Genomic DNA, 17,862 nt, shown 5'->3' with positions numbered 1-17,862 from the left:
TCCGTTTACCCTCCAGGGTTGGTTTTCCCGTGGACTCAGCGAGGGATCCCACCTCCACCACCTTTAAGGCGGTGTCCTGGAGCGCGAGATTTTGGGTCGGGGATACAAATGGGCAGGAGGACCAGTAGCTCAACCAGGCGGCCTCGCCTGCTATGCTGAATAAAGGACTTGTAGTGGGGTGGGGGAGAGGTAGTATGGGAAGATTTGAAGGAAAAAAAACAAGGGGGAGGGAAGGAAGCGGCCATGGCCTTAAGTTAGGCACCATCCCAGCATTTGCCTGGAGAAGTGGGAAACCATGGAAAACCACTCTGAGGATGGCTAAGGTGGGAATCGAACCCCCCCCCCCCCCCCCTACTCAGTTGACCTCTCGAGGCTGAGTGGACCCCATTCCAGCCCTCGTACCACTTTTTCAAATTTCGTGGTAGAGCCAGAAATCAAATCCGGGCCTCCAGGGGTGGCAGCTAGTAACACCAACCACTGCACCCCAGAGGGGGGACAAGCAATTTTCTACACATTGAAAATTAAAACACAGCTATGTGTTAGAGGTTACAATTGTGTTAAAATGTTATTTAATTTCATAATTAGACGGATTTCTCTCTAAGATACATTTCAGAATCTTCACAATAATGTTCTATTATCTGAAAATGTAAACAGTAGTTCAAGCTTTACTGTACGGGATCTTTAGAAAACCTAAAGCATGGTAATTCTGGGCTCTTGTAATTGAGCAGTTTATTGCACAAAACAGATCTCCTTTTGTAAGTACCTTGTTAATTTAATAGAAAACTGATCATCTATAATGGAATTACCACACGCTTACCTCGCAAAATGTATACCAACTTACACATCCAACCACATCGGTAGCTTGCTGATCAGTTTCTTGGGCAAGTGTGAGAAAACCAAAGCAAATCAAAATTCATAGTTCTTTGATCACCAATGCATCGCCATTGCTCGAGTAAAGCTGCTAATCAACTGATAGGGAAAAAATGTTTAGATAACTAATCTTCCAGTTCAGTAGTGAAGAAAGTTAGGCAGTTAAAAAGCACAAATGTCTCATTGCTAGCAAACTGCAAACAACATCCAGCTATCTGGTGCATCAAAATAAATGAGATGCCTTGTATATTTCACAATAGATAGTAAGTTGATCAACTTTCAGAAACTAAAAGACAGAAGTGTTGGGTAATAGGAACAAATATATAAATACACTATTCTGAAATAAACCTATTTCCGTAAATATTAAGATGTAATTATAGAAGAGTACAAAGCATGTATCTTCTCCAAATTATGTACGTACCAGACAAGTTCAGTCCCTCAAGTCAGTGGCCGATGTACTTGTACAGGTGATGTAAAGATGAAACTGCCACTAGTTACATAGTTACAATGTTGAAGAAAAAGAATTTCTGGTCACTATTGGAATGGTTAGTGTTCATGTCTCACAGGCTTGTGGAACAGGTTAACATGAGATTTCAAATTATATTTGTTTTTAAAACCTTTCTCACAAAAATTACAGAATTCTGTTCGAGTCATGGAGCTATGCCGGATCCTCATATGTTTCAGAAGGTTTGAACGGTTTGAGATTATTTTGTTGCACAAGGTACAAGGACGACTCATGAAACGATCTGCAAAAATAAAATAAATTAAATTTACTTTTTATAGAAAATTATTAGATAGAAGTAGTGATCCTGGGCTATTGATCACAATCTTGGTAGTAAAAAAAAATCCACACAGACCAGTATAGCAACTAACTGCCTAAAATTCACTGTATAAAGTGCAAAATGTAACTGACCATTACTTGCCTACTTTTGTCTAAGAGTATTTTATTATAAGTTACATTTTCCTATTTAGATATTACTAATTAATTTTCTGTTTGGCAAAGTGTCACAAGAGTGATCAAATTACAATAGACTCAAAAGTAGTTTTTTCCTCCCATCAGCTTATGTAAAAGGTGATTGGTTGTTGTTTCCAAACAATTTGGCAATGCTTAATTACCATGGCATCCACTACAGAAATACTTTCAGGTTGGACTGAAGTATGTAGACTGTATATGAAAAAATAAAAACACATCTTGCTCATAATTCTCTTAACAAGGTGTATGTAAAATTCTCACTGTTAAGGCATCATATCACCTAATCAAAGGGTCAAACCTATTTATCCAAACAAATGGTCAAAGTTATTCCATAGAAAGTGTGGAATAGAGACTAGTGTTGTTACAAATTTATACAGAAAGATGAATCTGTGTCTTGAAAAATATACCAGTTTTTGTTGAATGGTTCATTAGGACATCTGAGCACCCAAGGCCATACCCAGCAGGGAGGGGAGGGATTAGGGGGATTCAACACCTGCCCCCGATACCAAAATGAAAAATGACTTGACAAATTTAAACATCACACATGGGTTTTCGAAAATTCAACCCATTAAATCTAAACTATTATGACATCAAGAATTTAGAAAATAAAACAACTGACTTCATCCTATAAAAATGCACTGTCTTTAAAAGTTTCTCTATGAATACAGTTAACAAATTTACTGACAAAATAAGTGAAAAATTTTAATTTTGGTGAGATTTGCTTGTTTTTAATGTTTTTAATAAATTTTGCACCATCATTCAATTATTTACACTCCAGACCAAGTTAGTCTTGTCTGAAATGTTTTACTTGGCCTTTTTTTTTTCAGTGTCATATAAATACATAAAATGCAAAACATAAAAGTACCAGTATATTGAATAATATTATAAGTGTTGAAACACCTATATATTTGTATGTCTGCAAACTTACAATTGTCTTCACTATTTTTTTGGACGAATTTGCTATCAGTTCATGTAGATCATGTTTCAGATATACTTAGGAGATTCTTCTACTTTCCTGACCTTCATCCCAGTTATCTGAGATTGGCACTAATGTGGATTAAGCCCTGTTTTATGGATGCCAGATGCCCTTCCTGAAGCTAACCCTATGTGGGAGGAATTTATTTACTATTGCACGTTTCTGTGGTGGTTAGTATATAGTGTGATATGTTTTGTGTAGGGAAAGGTATATTAGGGCAATCACAAACATCCAGCCTCCAAGCTAGAAGAATTAACCTAACGTGGTTAATATCCTTGGTCCGTCCTTGAAATGAACCTGGGTTCTATGGCAATAGGCTGACAGATATACTTGTTAATTGTTAACAGTTATAGTTTGATTGTGATCTCATGAGTTACTTACTCTAACATTACAACACACCAGCAAGTTTTACGGGAACATATAAACTATATAAATTGTTACAATAAACATTAATGTATTATATTTATTTGCGTGAAGTGTTATAGTTTTGGAGTCTCCATCAGTGCTCTGGTTTTCCCGGTCATCTTTTATTCTAGCAACACACTCCAATACAATATCATTTCATTTCATCTATCAGTCATTAATCGTTGCCCCAAAGGAGTGCAAAAGGCTTTGGCAGCCGGCACAGTTCCTATTCCTATTCAATCCATTCCTGACCCAATCAAATGACTGGAAAAAGGCTAGTGGATTTTGAAGTGTTATAGTTTATTGGAGTGTGAAGGTGAATTGATTTTAAACTGACTTTATGCAGTAGTATACCTATGTACATAGACCTAATTAAATAATAACATTTTCTTATCCAAGTTTCTTCTATATAAACAGAAAGTATAATCTTTCCCATTAAAAAAAAAGTTGAATTAGTGAATATATTTATGCTAAAATCTCCAAAACTGGTATGAACAAATTACTGCTTACACCCTCATCTACACATTTTTTGAAAACATAATTAGTGACGCAGAGACTTGAAGAATGAAGTGAAAAGGATAATCTAAATGAGTCAAAATATCTGAAGTGGACCCCCATTTCACCAACATTACCCAAATGCAAAAATTGTACACTTTAATAGTATTACATAAAATAGGGCTGGGACAAATGGTTACTTTCCAGTGTCATGTTCCAGTGTATTTGTTACACTGTAGTATTAGGCTTGATTATTAAGTAACATAATACAAGTTGCAGTTCAATGTTTGAGAACAACAGTCACTAAATCTGTTACCTCTTGCAGCCCCTAGCCTCACATTAGTATACAAATAGCAGTACTTGCTTTCTTCTCTCCTACTGTCCCTTTCACCAGCTTGTCCTTACATTCTGAACTACCGGTATTCCAAGAATATTCTGCAATGACTCATTTACACTCCTAGAATTAATACTTCGTAACTTATATTTATAAAAAGCGCTGTGACAGCTAGGTAGCTCTGTGTACTCCTAGATTTGAAGGATCTGTAGTTAAACAGACAAGGGATGAGAAAAAAGTCCTTCTATCAGCCAAAACATAAGCAGTGTTTAATCCAGCATATTATTTTGCTATTTGTTTTTTTATGTGGCACTGATACACGACTGTGGTCTTAACTAAGGAAATTTTGTCTGGTGTGAACACATGAAACTACTGAAAACTATCTTTATAGATGTCGACAGTAGGGTTTGCAAGCTAACAGCTACGCGACTCAAACTGCATAGCCAACTCGTTGGTAAATCCAGCAAAAAGGCTACAAAATCTTCATCTTCTGCCAGAGAAAAAGGGTTGGAAATATTCAGTAGACAAATGTGGAAGTTGCTCGACCAGTTTCTTTTCTGTATATTAGCTACTCATTTTCTTTTGTACTGGTAAAAATGGTGATAGCAACTGTTACTGCACTGCCCCACAGATTGCGGTCGAAGACGAACATTCAGGAGGGATAGATACAAGTCATGGCACTTTTGATGGCTCTTAAGGACCTGATAATTGAATACCCTGAACACTATCAGAACTATATGCACATGCAGAATTTATAGATTTTAAAAATGTATCTTTTATTATCATCATCATCCTCATTATTGGGTTTCGTTTTTCAATGCGTCTCTTAAAATCAGAAACCATTTCCCTGTAATTGAATTTTTGTCCACATAAATCGCACCAGGTATTTTGCTCATTGTTCAAAGTACAGCGTGAAACATGAAATGCAAAGTGGAAAGACTACAAGGAACTGTTCTGAGAAATTACACTACTGTATGTATCATCAGAAAGCCTAATACAACGCACTTTAAATAACTGAAGAATATCTGTACCTGGCCAACAATAAGAGAGTAGGAATGCCAGTAATGCCTGTCAGCTGTTACAAAATTATTGCTCGCAACTGCACAGGAGTGCATGTTTAAGCCAGCAGAAGTGCTACCTTATGGAGCTTAATATCCATTAGCCAATCAGGAATTCTTATCTCTTACCTTCATTTTGCTGAGATAGTTACTTCTGTATTAGGGTCTCTAGTGGAATATAATATTTCTGGAACAGCCTACTGTGATGGAATAGGGTACATTATCATGTTATGATATTTAACTTCCATCTCTAAAATGAAATATATTTTGGCTATAGGTAATTTTGCAAATTCAAAACACTGTAAAATTATAAACAATTGATTTTTATGTAGTATGTAAATTCTGTAAGTGAAAATTGTAAATTAATGAAATTCACATTATTATTATTAACTTTACTGGACACACTGAACCATTTGAGTCATTTCACTTTCTCTTTGAAGGTTGTACTGTTTGGTTCTAGTGATCTGCTCAGTACTTTTTCATTTTTTCCGATCATAATTTTCTCAATTCGTCTGAAATCACTATGGTCGCAATTAGACCCCACTGTCCGGCTGCAGAGAGCACTGATAAGTGCACGTTATGTGGACATCCTCTCGGACTATCTGCATCCCTTTCTGGCGATAGAGTACCCTGATGGAGATGCCATATTTCAACAGGACAATGCGCCATGTCACCGCTCTGTGGTGGCACACAGGTGGTTGGCGAAGCACTCCAGTGAAGTTATGACCATGGATTGGCCCTCCAGATCCCCCGATATTAATCCAATTGAGCATTTAAGGGATGCTGTTGATGCTGGTGTACGCTCCATGAACCCCGCACCAACTACACAAGACCAATTGTGGGTAGCAGTGAAAGATGGGTGGGTCCAGATACCTCCAGAACTATTCCAACACTCTTATAGAATCGATACCTTGTTGTATTGTTGCTGTTTCGAGGGCTTGCAGAGGAGCAACTCATGACTAACATCACATTCAGTGTCTTCCCATGACTTTTGGCCACTCAGTGTATAATGAAATATGGCTCATGAATGCAATGACTGAAAATATTTTAATTTACATGACAATTATTTCATCACACTTTATGTTCTAACAGTATATGTCAAATATGTTTGATAAATCAAATATTCTCATATAGGCTTGTATACTTTTACATGTTTAGTATCTGGGAATACCGGGGTGCCTGATTTATGAGTACTGTGAGACAGAAGATTTTCATAATGAGTCAGTTCTGAATACAGGATCCACTTGGTGAAATGAATTGTTCTATGCAAGTATTAAGGCGAGGAGTGGGAGGGAGGCGGCCGTGGCCTTGATTAAGGTACACTGGTGTGAAAATGGAAAACCATTTTCAGGGCCGCTGACTGTGGGGGTTTGAACCCACTATTTCCCGGATCAAAGCTCACAACTGCGTGCCCCAACTTGCCCAGTAAGGATAATTCATAAAATATCATGTGAATGAATGACTTTTAGTGATGGAAAAGTATAGAGATTTAAATCATAATCATCAATTAAAGTTTGTACTGAATTCACATGATATTTATCAACCTTCACTAAGTAAACAGTCATTAACAAGATAAGTATGAAAGATGTCTGCTGAGCAGTGAAACTTAAACTAACTGAAAATTACAAAAGAAGAGCAAGAAATACTCCACAAAAAATATTTATTCCATTATTTTATTATCCAATTCTATAGGAAAAGATTCGTACTAACTTGAGTGGATTTAAAAATACAATGTTCTATGGTCATCAAACACAATAAATAAGCTACATCATATAATGTCTCATATCTCTTATGAGGTCACAGATGCCGGAGTAAGTGTGCCATGTGGCGGGAATGCAACCAGAGGGGGAGGCAGGGCTTAATCCTTGACCTGGGAATGCGAAGTGTACAGTTACAGCAGTTATAGCTCGAGCAGCAGTATAGAGAGATGGAGGAGTCAACAGAGCTTGTTTGGGGCTGTTTGCTTTATAACTTTAAAACAACCAAATTGAGTTGCTGCATGTGTCAAGCCTTTGGAGAGACTGCTGTGCATGAACACACTGCCACGCGCTGGTTTGCAAAGTTCAAGTCAGGCTATTTTGATCTCTCACAATCCCCATAAGTAGCCACCCCCCAGGCGGTGAAATACGAGGCCTAGCAGGAGGTCATAGAAGAGGATAGCAGTGAAACATGTGACCAGCATGCCACACATTTCCAAGTCTCTGAAGAAACAGTCCGACTTCACCCGCACTGCATAGAGAAGGCGTACAATTGAGCTAGTTGATACCGCGATACTGTCAGACACTAACGAGGAACAGCAAGTGACAATCTGTTTATCGCTGCTTTCACAACATTGCAATGCACTCATATTTAATTGAGTGCTCACCGGTGATGAAAACTGGGTCCTCTATGACACACTCAAGTGTGGCAGACATTGTCATCGTCGGACTCGGTGCCACACACTGCCCGACCATCTCTGCTCCAACGCAAGATCCGGTTCTGTATCTTGTGGACTAGTTGCCAAGTGGTGCACTATGACCTCCTATGACCGAGTTAAACCATCACTGTGAACTTGAACTCGCAGCAGTTGGAACGTGTGCGACAGGTACGGAAGTAGAAGCAGCCAGCATTGGTTTTAAGTGCAAGGGTGTCTTGTTCCTGCAGGGCAACTCTTGGTCACATGCGGCACAAGTCACCAGGGAGACCATATAGCAACTTGGCTGGGAGACCCTGTGTCATCCATCCTATTACCCAGATCTAGCACCAACAGATTACCATCTTTTCCAATCTCTGGACAACCCTCTTCATGGGAATCATTCCACAATGAGGTGGGTGTACGGGAGACACTTGTGGACTTCCTTGCATCTAAGACCAATTACTTTTATTGCACAGCTGGAGAGACATTGAGAACACGTGTTGGATGCTGATGGGGATTACTTTGAGGACTGAAGGTATGTAACATTTGCTGTGTACCATCTGGTGTCTGAAACTTGAATATTGATAGACTTTTTTGGTTACCCTGTACATCCCCTTGAACACTACACAGTAAGTATGCAATGAATGTTTGCAGCATGATCTTACAGAGATATAACAGAAATGTTTGACCTGTATGAAAATTATACAATTTTAATACTATTCTTTACGACCAGTTGAATGTCGGTACCTCCACTGTGTATAGATCAAGAATGGCATTTAACTGGAAGTTAGATGTTTGGAGAAATGTGAATTTTGTCTAAACATGCAAATTACACAAAGATGAGCTAAGTTGTTACACCATGCCGGGGAAAAACAAACCACCAATAACAACCACCAACCTTTCAATTATTGGAGATTCAAGTTTTTCTTTCAACAGTAATTTAACAAAAATTGTTACATAAAATGCTGTCTTATGAACACAGGGCAGACAGATTGTTGCATACTGAGCACAATATAAAATTATTTTACATGCCAATAAAATAAGTGCCCCACACCACTATTTGCACTGAAATTAACAATACGAACCTGTAGAAATTTTAGTTCAGAATGCAACAACTAATGTCTTTCACACAGAGATTTGTGAAGCCTGGCTTTACTTAAGTGTTACTAGGGTTAGTTCATGTTTATTTTTACAGGAAAACTGTGGTCAGACATCTTGGTGGGTGAAGTAATTTTGACATCCAGAAACAAATCTTTAAAAACATTCATTATACACAAGTAGAATCTCTTTAATAGATCTAGGCTTGAATTTACAAAGTTTTATCACTGAAATATTTTATATATGCAACATATATTTAGAAAAAAGGTATAACTAGGTACAGTGAAGAAGCATGTGATAAGATACACATAAATGTTTTCAGTGAATGACTTGCTAGGTTTGCTTGCAATTGATTTTGAAATCTTTAACAAATCACTTGGATGTGTAGTAATATTTGGGCAGTTGTTACTGTAATTATTGGATAGGCTACATTAACAGTAATTTTCAAGTTGGTAATAACTAACTTACACTTTCCAGAGCAACAAAGACGAGGAGAGAGATTTGATTGAAATTTTCTTACATGATGAAGTCAAAACTGGATTATAGAACAAAGTAACATAATGAATAAAGAGTAGCTTATCTCTTGTTTTATCTTGGGTATAAAAATATACACATTTCAATGTGTTCAATGGATGCAAATAAACATATTTTTTGTCTCAAATAATAAAATATAATTTACAATAAAAAAGACCAACAAATAATCATAGTTCTGCTTTTACATAATTTGATTTCCAATATATGTAATAATCTAGGATGCAAAATAGTTGCTCTGTTCTGTCCTTTACAGTTTAAGACCATTGTTTCAAACAGGTTATAATGAAAAAGTTTATTTAAAAAGCATAAGGTGATCCAACCACCAAGCTGTCTGCCTGTAGTGCAATTATCACAGTTGGTAACACTTACGTTATGCTAATACCTCTGCTTATGCTTGGACCACATGTGAGCCTTGAAAACATCCCGTAGCGCGAAGGAGCGTGGGCACAGGTGGCAGCAGTGTCTGTTTGTCATATCCGTGTGCATGAGTCGCACGTGGTATTTCAAGGCTGATTGGTTTGAGTAAGTCTGGCCGCAGTGTGGACAAGTTCCGCACTGAGGGACATGTGGCAGAGCCGGCACTTTGCTGCTGCCACCAACACTACCTGTGATGGGAAACAAGGTCTCTAGGTAAAGTCAGGCTTCACTCATGCTGGCTCTTCCTTCCTCTTTTACTGAAGAAAGGTGAAACAGTTGCAAAGTACTTACGAATTTGATCATTAAAGAAATTTTTAAATATTAGTACTTACGAATTTGATCATTAAAGAAATTTTTAAATATTACAACTATATCTACATTCTGTAAGCAGGAAAGGCTACTTAGAGAACAATAAATATGAAGGGCCAAAGCTACATAGCTTAGGAAATCTGACATTTTCCAAGAATTGTAGGGGTAAAGTTGGTGAATTGAAACCACTAATAAGTATTTTGAAAAACAATAGATTGTGGATGAAATGACTTCTGAAGTTCTACCACTGCAACATGATTAGAATGTATTAGTTCAACACTGATAAACTTTGCATTGCTTAGTTCTTCCTACACAACTCACTAAAACACTTCAAATTCACATGTTAGAAAATCTCAGTAAAAGACCTCAATAAAGACATACATTATCTAATATACACACAAGAAATGTCTTTAGATTACACATCAGACATCAGGAATAAGTTCCAACCACATATTTGTTGATCAACAGGAATAACAGGATATCAAAAGTACTGCAGAGTAAGGAAGAGCAGTAGACTTCAGAAAGATTTTCTTATTGAAAATCCTTAATTATTTTAAAACATTTACCCAAGTTTTTTCTTCTATTCATTTGTAATTAGGATACGCCTAAGTGCAGTTTAGAATTGTAGTGTAGTTATTATTATTAATTTTTAGAATTTGCTTTACACTGCACCGACACAGATAGGTCTTATGGCGACGACGGGACAGGAAAGGCCTGAGTGTGGGAAGGAAGCGGCCGTAGCCTCAACTAAGGTACAGCCCCAGCATTTGCCTGGTGTGAAAATGGGAAACCAGAGAAAACCATCTTCAGGGCTGCCGACAGTGGGGTTCGAACCCACTATCTCCCAGATGCAAAGTTATTATCTAGTATCTCGCTTGCTTTATTAAAATGTAATCCTTCAGATATTTCAGCATTTAACATCAGTTTTCATTTATGTTAGAAAGTAGCAGGATAAAATAATCTGCCTATGTATTCGTGTATTTACAGTAGTTTAAACTAGATTTTTATAGTTTCAGTTAACGTGTTATTCCTCTTATTGTATAGTTAGGAATATGCCTAAGTAAAATTGTACTGTAGTTTTTTTTTTATTAGTTACCTTTATTGTCGTGTGATCCTGGTGTAGAATACAGTATTTATTTCCTTGGGCTACTTTTTATTCACAAAATACATTATTTTATTTTTGTTGGTATTTTCATAATACTGCATATTTCTATGGAAGAACAGTAAAGACCGGCTGAGGAATGCAAGTATAAGTCAGAATTAAAGGGTATGAGGGAAGAGTTACAGAGTTTGATGGAGATAATTCAGTTTCTAATGGAGGACAGGAACGAAAGTAGGTCTCATTCAAACAATGTACAGGGTATGGTATGTAGACGAGAGGGACGGGAAATAAGGGGAGAAGTTGAGAAAGACAGGTAGGCTAATGTTTTATGGGAAAGGAAACTGAGGGCTAAAACATCTACTCAGGGGGAGAGTTCAGGGGAGGTATTGATATGAGTCACTGCTAGTAGAGTCTGGCTCCATGGCTAAATGGTTAGCGTACTGGCCTTTGGTCACAGGGATCCCGGGTTTGATTCCCGGCAGGGTCGGGAATTTTAACCACCATTAGTTAACTTCGCTGGCACGAGGGCTGGGTGTATGTGACATCTTCATCATCATATCATCCTCGTCACGACGCGCAGGTCGGCTACGGGTATTAAGAGTAAAAGAAGACAGAGGGTGGTAAAAAGGGTCATGAGAGGGTGAAAAGGGAGGAGGAAATAGGTTCTGCAGCCATCAGGAAAGATAAGGGAGACCAGGAGGGGAGGGGATCTAATATTTTGGGTGGGGCTGAGGCTCTGATCAAGGGGAACTCCATTGTTAGGCACAAGGTGAAGTGTATGGAGGAAAGGAAACTAGGAATTATGTTAAGGCAGATGCTGAGGAAAGTAGATGGGGAGAAAGAGGGTAAGGAGAAAATGAAAGTTTTTCATGTTGGTATCAACAACATAAGGTAACAGGGAATAGGTACCAGCATAATTGGGGATGTGTGGGACCTGATTTTGACAACAGGGGAGAAGTTTAATGGAGCAGGGATTGTTATCAGTGGGAACTGTACTTCCTCTTAAATCAATAATATTGGCTGGAGGGTTACCAGGGATTTAAATGAGATTAAGGAGTGGTTATGTGGAAGAACTGGCTGAGATGAGGGGATCCTAATGGGTGGGGATGAGATAGGGATCTGTGTCAGATGGCCTTCACCTGAACCTCAGGGATACATACAAGCTGGGGGTTTGTTTAGAAGGGTTATAAGGAAGTACATTCAGAGGAAATAGCGTGGACAAGGCAGCAGTGATGAATGCACAATGAGCTGGAAGTTGAGTAAGGATGATGTAAAATTGTTAGAGTTAAACTGCACAAGTATTGTTGCCATTGATGCTTTCACAGCCCATACTTATAGACATGATGTAGGATTTTGGGCTTATGCCATGTCAAGAAAATAAGGTGAAATTATTTATGTTTCGCAGAGAACTTTTGCCTGTTGAAATTGTTAGGATTTCTACATGTTTCCAGAGCTTCCCGTATAATCCTGGACTTGTAGTGTCTAGTGTGGGTAAGAACTCAAGCATCTTGGAACATGACATCATGACCCGACGATAGAGCGTGCTCAGCTATTGCCGATTTGTCTGGCTGGTTGAGACTAATATTACGTTCATGTTCCCTGATATGGGTACCAATGGACCGGCATGTTTGGCCAATATATACCTTACCGCAAGTACAGGGAATTTCGTATACCCCAGGATGTAAAAGTGGGGACAATTTGTCCTTGGTTTTACCCAGACTGTGATGGTGCCAAACACGGTTTTTATATTGTGTTTGCGGAGGACCTTGGCAAATTCGATCTGTGATGATGTGAATGTAAGGCAAGTAGGCAGTTCCCTTTACTTCTTCATTCTTATGTGAGCTTTGCTTGGTCATTTCTCTGGGATGCAGGGCTCTATGAATCTGCAAATTGCTGTAACCATTACCCTTGAATGTGACTTTGGAGCGTGTCCATCTCCACCTGGATATTTGATGGCTTACAAATTCATCTCACCCTTTTGGCGAGTCCTGAGAATGCCTTGTTTTTGTGCTGGATGGAGGTGAGAATCTGCATGAAGATAGCATTTGTGTGGGTAGGCTTACAATAGACGGTTTGTCCTAAGGAGCTGTCTGGTTTCTTTCTTACTAGAACATCCAAGAAAGGAAGGCATCCGCCTGACTCCATTTCCATAGTGAATTTAACTGAAGGATGTTGCTGATTTAGGTGGTTTAGAAATAGATGAAGTTTCTCAGGACCTTCTGTCCAGACCACAAATGTATCATCAACTTACCTCCACCATATCATAGGTTTGACGGGCACCAAAGCAATAGCCTCTTCAAAATGCTCCATAAAGAAATTAGCCACTACGGGCTAAAGTGGACTTCCCATAGCCACTCTGTCTGTCTGTTGGTAAAAATTTCCACCCCACAAGAAATAGCTGGAAGTCATGCAGTGGTAAAATAGCTTAGTAATGTCCTCAGGGAACAGGTGTTCAATGAGACACATGACCGAACAATCGGCACTTTAGCGAACAAGGACTCCACATCGAAGCTCACTAAAAGTGCATTAGGTTGAAGGGCCGGGTCATGATGTCCTGTTCCAAGATGTTCAAGCTCTTACCCACACTAGACACTACAGGTCCAGGATTATATGGGAAGCTGTGGAAATACATAGAAATCCTAACAATTTCAACAGGGACACTGGTTATCAATTAAGTAATACCTGGTTGCCAGCCATTAAGGATTTACGTAGGTAGTTCCCTTCCCTGTCCCTTCACTATTGTTATTTGGTTTTGGTGTTTTCCAAATTCATATGTTCCTCATTGCCAGATGTTTCATTCCGGGCTTGTGTCAATGTCATATGTTGCATACACGTGTTATGTTACGTGACCCTCTCAAACTGATTCTGATGGTTCCGTCAGCTTCTGCTTCAGACGTTAGCGCTGTACTGTGTTCGGAGAGCCATCTGCAGACTAATGAATGTACCATTTCCACTTCTACTATAACACCTAAATTTGAATCTCATTGTTTGAGAAGCCTTTCTCGTGGACAGTCGAGATTTTCTTCTGATGAAGCAGAGCAAATTTCTCTGCAAAACAAAGAATTTCACCATATTTTCTTGACACGGCATAAGCCCCAAAGCCTATATCATGTCTGCACAAGTATTGTAAGGGAAGGAATAAAATTAAGTAAATATATATATATATCTACCACATATTGTAAGAGGAGTTGAATCATGACTGAGAAGTCATATCATGGGCGTGGAAATTTTTTCCCAGAACTGGAGTATTTATTGTAGAGATAGGGAAGAATTGACAGAAGGAAGTGTACATACTGATGAGAGAAGAAACTAGGAAACTGAATTTAACATAAAAGCCAGCAAAGTATAACATAATAGAAAGCAAGCATAATTGGGAATCCTTTGAGTTATAGAAAACAATGGAAGAGCATGTATAGGTACTTTCAGGTAGAAACAAGTTCCAGGTATGACATTATAGGAATCATTAATGACCAACGGGAGTGTATATTAGAATTTACAGAAGGTAAATGTATTTAGTCAGCGGTATAGTTGGATGTAAGGATACTGTCCAGATAGAGGAGGTGACTCAATACTAGCAAAGTACTGAAATTTATTTATGATAAAGATATTTATAAAAAATATATAGTTGATGGCTAAAAATGCAGTTGCAGTTGATCAAGTTTCTGGGATAAATGTATTGGATAATGACAGCTAAAGAAGGATTACCTGACCACTTGCACATGAACAGTTCCTTCTCAATTATGAACAGAACAATCTTTAACTAACAGAATTAAGATGAGAGCAGGGCAGCCACATGTAAAGGCACTTACAGTATACTGCCATCCAGCAAAAGTTAACATGTTCCCTGCGGCAGTGAATTTCGATGACTTAATTTTATGTCGTATCGGCCCACTGGTGACCCGATGCTGCCTTTAGTTATTACCAGTTTGGGTCACCGGTGACCCGACTAATTTGACTTTGGTTTAGTCCCTGCTATAAAATTCAAACCAATAATGAAGCATTTGTTGTGTACGTTATTGTTGAGGAGATATTCCGATGTATTTACCTTTGCAACAGTTTTTCCATTCAAGAAACGTGTGACCCAGAAATGACCCCAGAAGTAAATGTTAGTTTCTCTTTCACTGATCTGTTTTTATGGGAATATGATAGGCACATGTTAATTATTTTCATATTATGCTTAGTAACAACATAATATCGCAAAAGATGAGGCTGTATGTAGGGTACTGGAGAGAAATCACCGCCAATGTCATAATTTTGTTTCAGATCATGAGGAATTTGTCCGGGATCCAGTGATGTCCAAAACCTCTTTCTTTTCCGTGCCACCGGTGTGTCAGAATGTGAAGGCTCCATGCCTAAAAAAAGGGGAACGTAAACTTGCTTGTAAATATTATCTACAGAAGAAAATAAACATATCATAAATGAAAATCTGAAAACTTATACCCGCTTACCTGAGAGCTATATAGAAAGGAATAGGTTACACGACATGTCAGAAGGGTGGTACTCCTCGTAATACACAACAATCTGCCATCTGAAGGCAGCAACATTGTAGGCTTTATTCACCATAACCACGCAAGCTATTCCTGCGAAAAAATGTAGGTTAGACAACAATCCGAACACAGAGTGACCCGAGGCGATATGAATGGAAGATAAAAACTTCATGATTGTTCCGTACTGAATAGAGAAATAAGAAGATGTACAATATTATAGGGAAGGATCCACCTTTCAATACTCCATAGTAAGTTGAACTAAAAAGTAGTTACAACCTGTTTATTGGGACCGGTTTCAACACATTTCAAGTGTCATCATCAGCCAATTAGCGAAGATATAATAAGGTATATATGAAATGAGTTTTGTCAGTATATTGCTCAGAATTTAAAAGGAATGGTATTTCTGTACCGGTCCCAATAAACAGGTTGTAACTACTTTTCAGTTCAACTTACTACGGAGTATTGAAAGGTGGATCCTTCCCTATAATATTGTACACCTTCTTATGAATGGAAGATGCAAAAAATTCCTTCGGGTCACTGGTTGGCCGATCAAAACTAGCAGTATGCCTCTATCCCTTACTTCAATAGGAACAGTATGTTGCCATTAGTTATTGGAAATTTGTAACTAGAACGTAGTTACTTACTCCGCAATTTTGGGAAGTTCGCGCTGATGGATAAGAGTAACATGGTTTGGGACACATGGTGACCCGAACTGCAAGGAACGTGTTAATTTTTCAACTTACTCAAATGGGTTGCACTGTCCATAACAAAGGTATAATATATAATAAGGTATATATAAAATGAGTTTTGTCAGTATATTGCTCAGAATTTAAAAGGAATGGTATTTCTGTATTGGTTGTGCCCACAGTAACAAGGAAATTCACTTTTTAATTTTCTGTCCTGTCTGTCTGTCCGTATGTATGTATGTATGTATGTATGTATGTATGTATGTATGTATGTATGTATGTATGGGCATCACAAAAAAATGGCTGAAGTGAATTTAATGAAAATCGGTATGTGAAGTTGAGGAATGAGGCACTGCAATCTAGGCTATAAATAATTTTATTCATGCGGAATGAAATGGTAATTAAGAGAAAGGCCTAGAATTTAAATCTCAAATATTTGTTATTAGTGGTCCTATCAATAAATACCACATAACAAGGAAAGTTATATAAAATTAAATTTCTGATCATGTATGTCTTTATAATTAATTTCTGCCTGCAGTAAGGTAAATCCGGGACAGATGCCGCTCCGGTAGAGATGCCGCATACACTGTAGCTATAGGTTCCCATAATTACAGCTAGATGGCAATATGTGTGGTTTTTCAGTTTCTAAGAAAGAACTACTATCTGCAAGTTTGACGAAATTTGCTCGTATATTACGCCAATTATAGCCGATATCTTGAGGCGAGTACATGTTTCCTCCTGACAAAGTTTTTCTATGTGTTAATTTATTGCATATTAAGTTGGTTTCAAATGCTTAAATCAGGCGTTTTTAGTACAGTAGAAGTCAGAAGCATAACTGTAGTTGACAGTAAGCTAATTTTGGGCTGTGATAGCCTTGAGGTACGACAACAGGAGGATGCGGCGGCGTCTCTACCTGACGATTGGGAGAGTTGCCGCACAACAATCCAGCTGAGATGCCTCATTGCTATCAGATTCTACAAGCAATCTGGAAATCTATTTTTATTGCTTTCATTGGTAACATTGTTTTATTATATAAAATTATGTTATTTACAGAACTAAAAATTTGCGACATGCCTGCTCAGTATAAAAGTAAGGACACTGTTAAAAGACCTCAATGGACAGACGAAAGTTTAAGAGAGGCTGTTAAAAGACTGAAAGCAAAGGAAATACTGATCAGGGAGGCAGAATGATACTATAGAATTCCAGAATGAACACTGAAATTTAGAATGCAGTCAGGAAATCTGGAAAAAGGCTCTCTGGGTCCAACAGGTATAGCTACTTCAATAATCACCGAAGTCAAAATTACATTGGAAAAAGGATGAGTGTATCCAGTGTTTGAGTTACAACCAGTGGCTGCATGAATCTTGCTCTACATATAACGACTGATGCAGCAAAATTGCTGGAGAATAAAGTTTTAAGAAACAATCTGGGACGATGACCTAGCTGTTAGGCCCTTTTAAACAAAAAACATCATCAAGAAACAATCTGTAAAAACTTGTAAGAGGATAAACAGTTTTGGAATCAAGAATCCTGCCTTAGACATGTTTGCAAAATACTGTGTCAGGACAGAATTATATTCATTATGATTTTGTTGTTTCCTTTACATAACACACCGGCCCCGTGGTGTAGGGGTAGCGGGCCTGCCTCTCGCCTGGCGGTCCAGGGTTCGATTCCCGGCCAGGTCAGGGATTTTTCTCTTGACATGAAGGCTGGTTCGAGGTCC

General features: G+C 38.2%; 1 protein-coding gene across 6 annotated transcripts in view; it reads right to left on the bottom strand.

The window, feature by feature from the left end:
• Window positions 1-17,862, bottom strand: part of LOC136856828 (protein abrupt) — a 248,091-nt gene that overhangs the window by 84,108 nt on the left and 146,121 nt on the right. For 2 of the 6 annotated variants that reach the window (XM_068224983.1, XM_068224984.1), the window contains exon 5: window positions 9,508-9,743. The exons of 3 other annotated variants lie outside the window; for them this stretch is intronic. In XM_068224983.1, coding sequence (XP_068081084.1) covers window positions 9,514-9,743 — 230 coding nt within the window. In that variant the 3' untranslated portion in view covers window positions 9,508-9,513. The remainder of the gene's footprint in view (window positions 1-9,507; window positions 9,744-17,862) is intronic. One more of the 6 variants, XM_068224982.1, reaches the window with a different exon arrangement.

This window comes from Anabrus simplex, chromosome 1 (assembly GCF_040414725.1).
Source record: "Anabrus simplex isolate iqAnaSimp1 chromosome 1, ASM4041472v1, whole genome shotgun sequence".
NCBI classification, from domain to species: Eukaryota; Metazoa; Arthropoda; class Insecta; order Orthoptera; family Tettigoniidae; genus Anabrus; species Anabrus simplex.
Note: the sequence above shows the minus strand (reverse complement) of the source record. Positions and strands in the feature narration are given on the sequence as shown.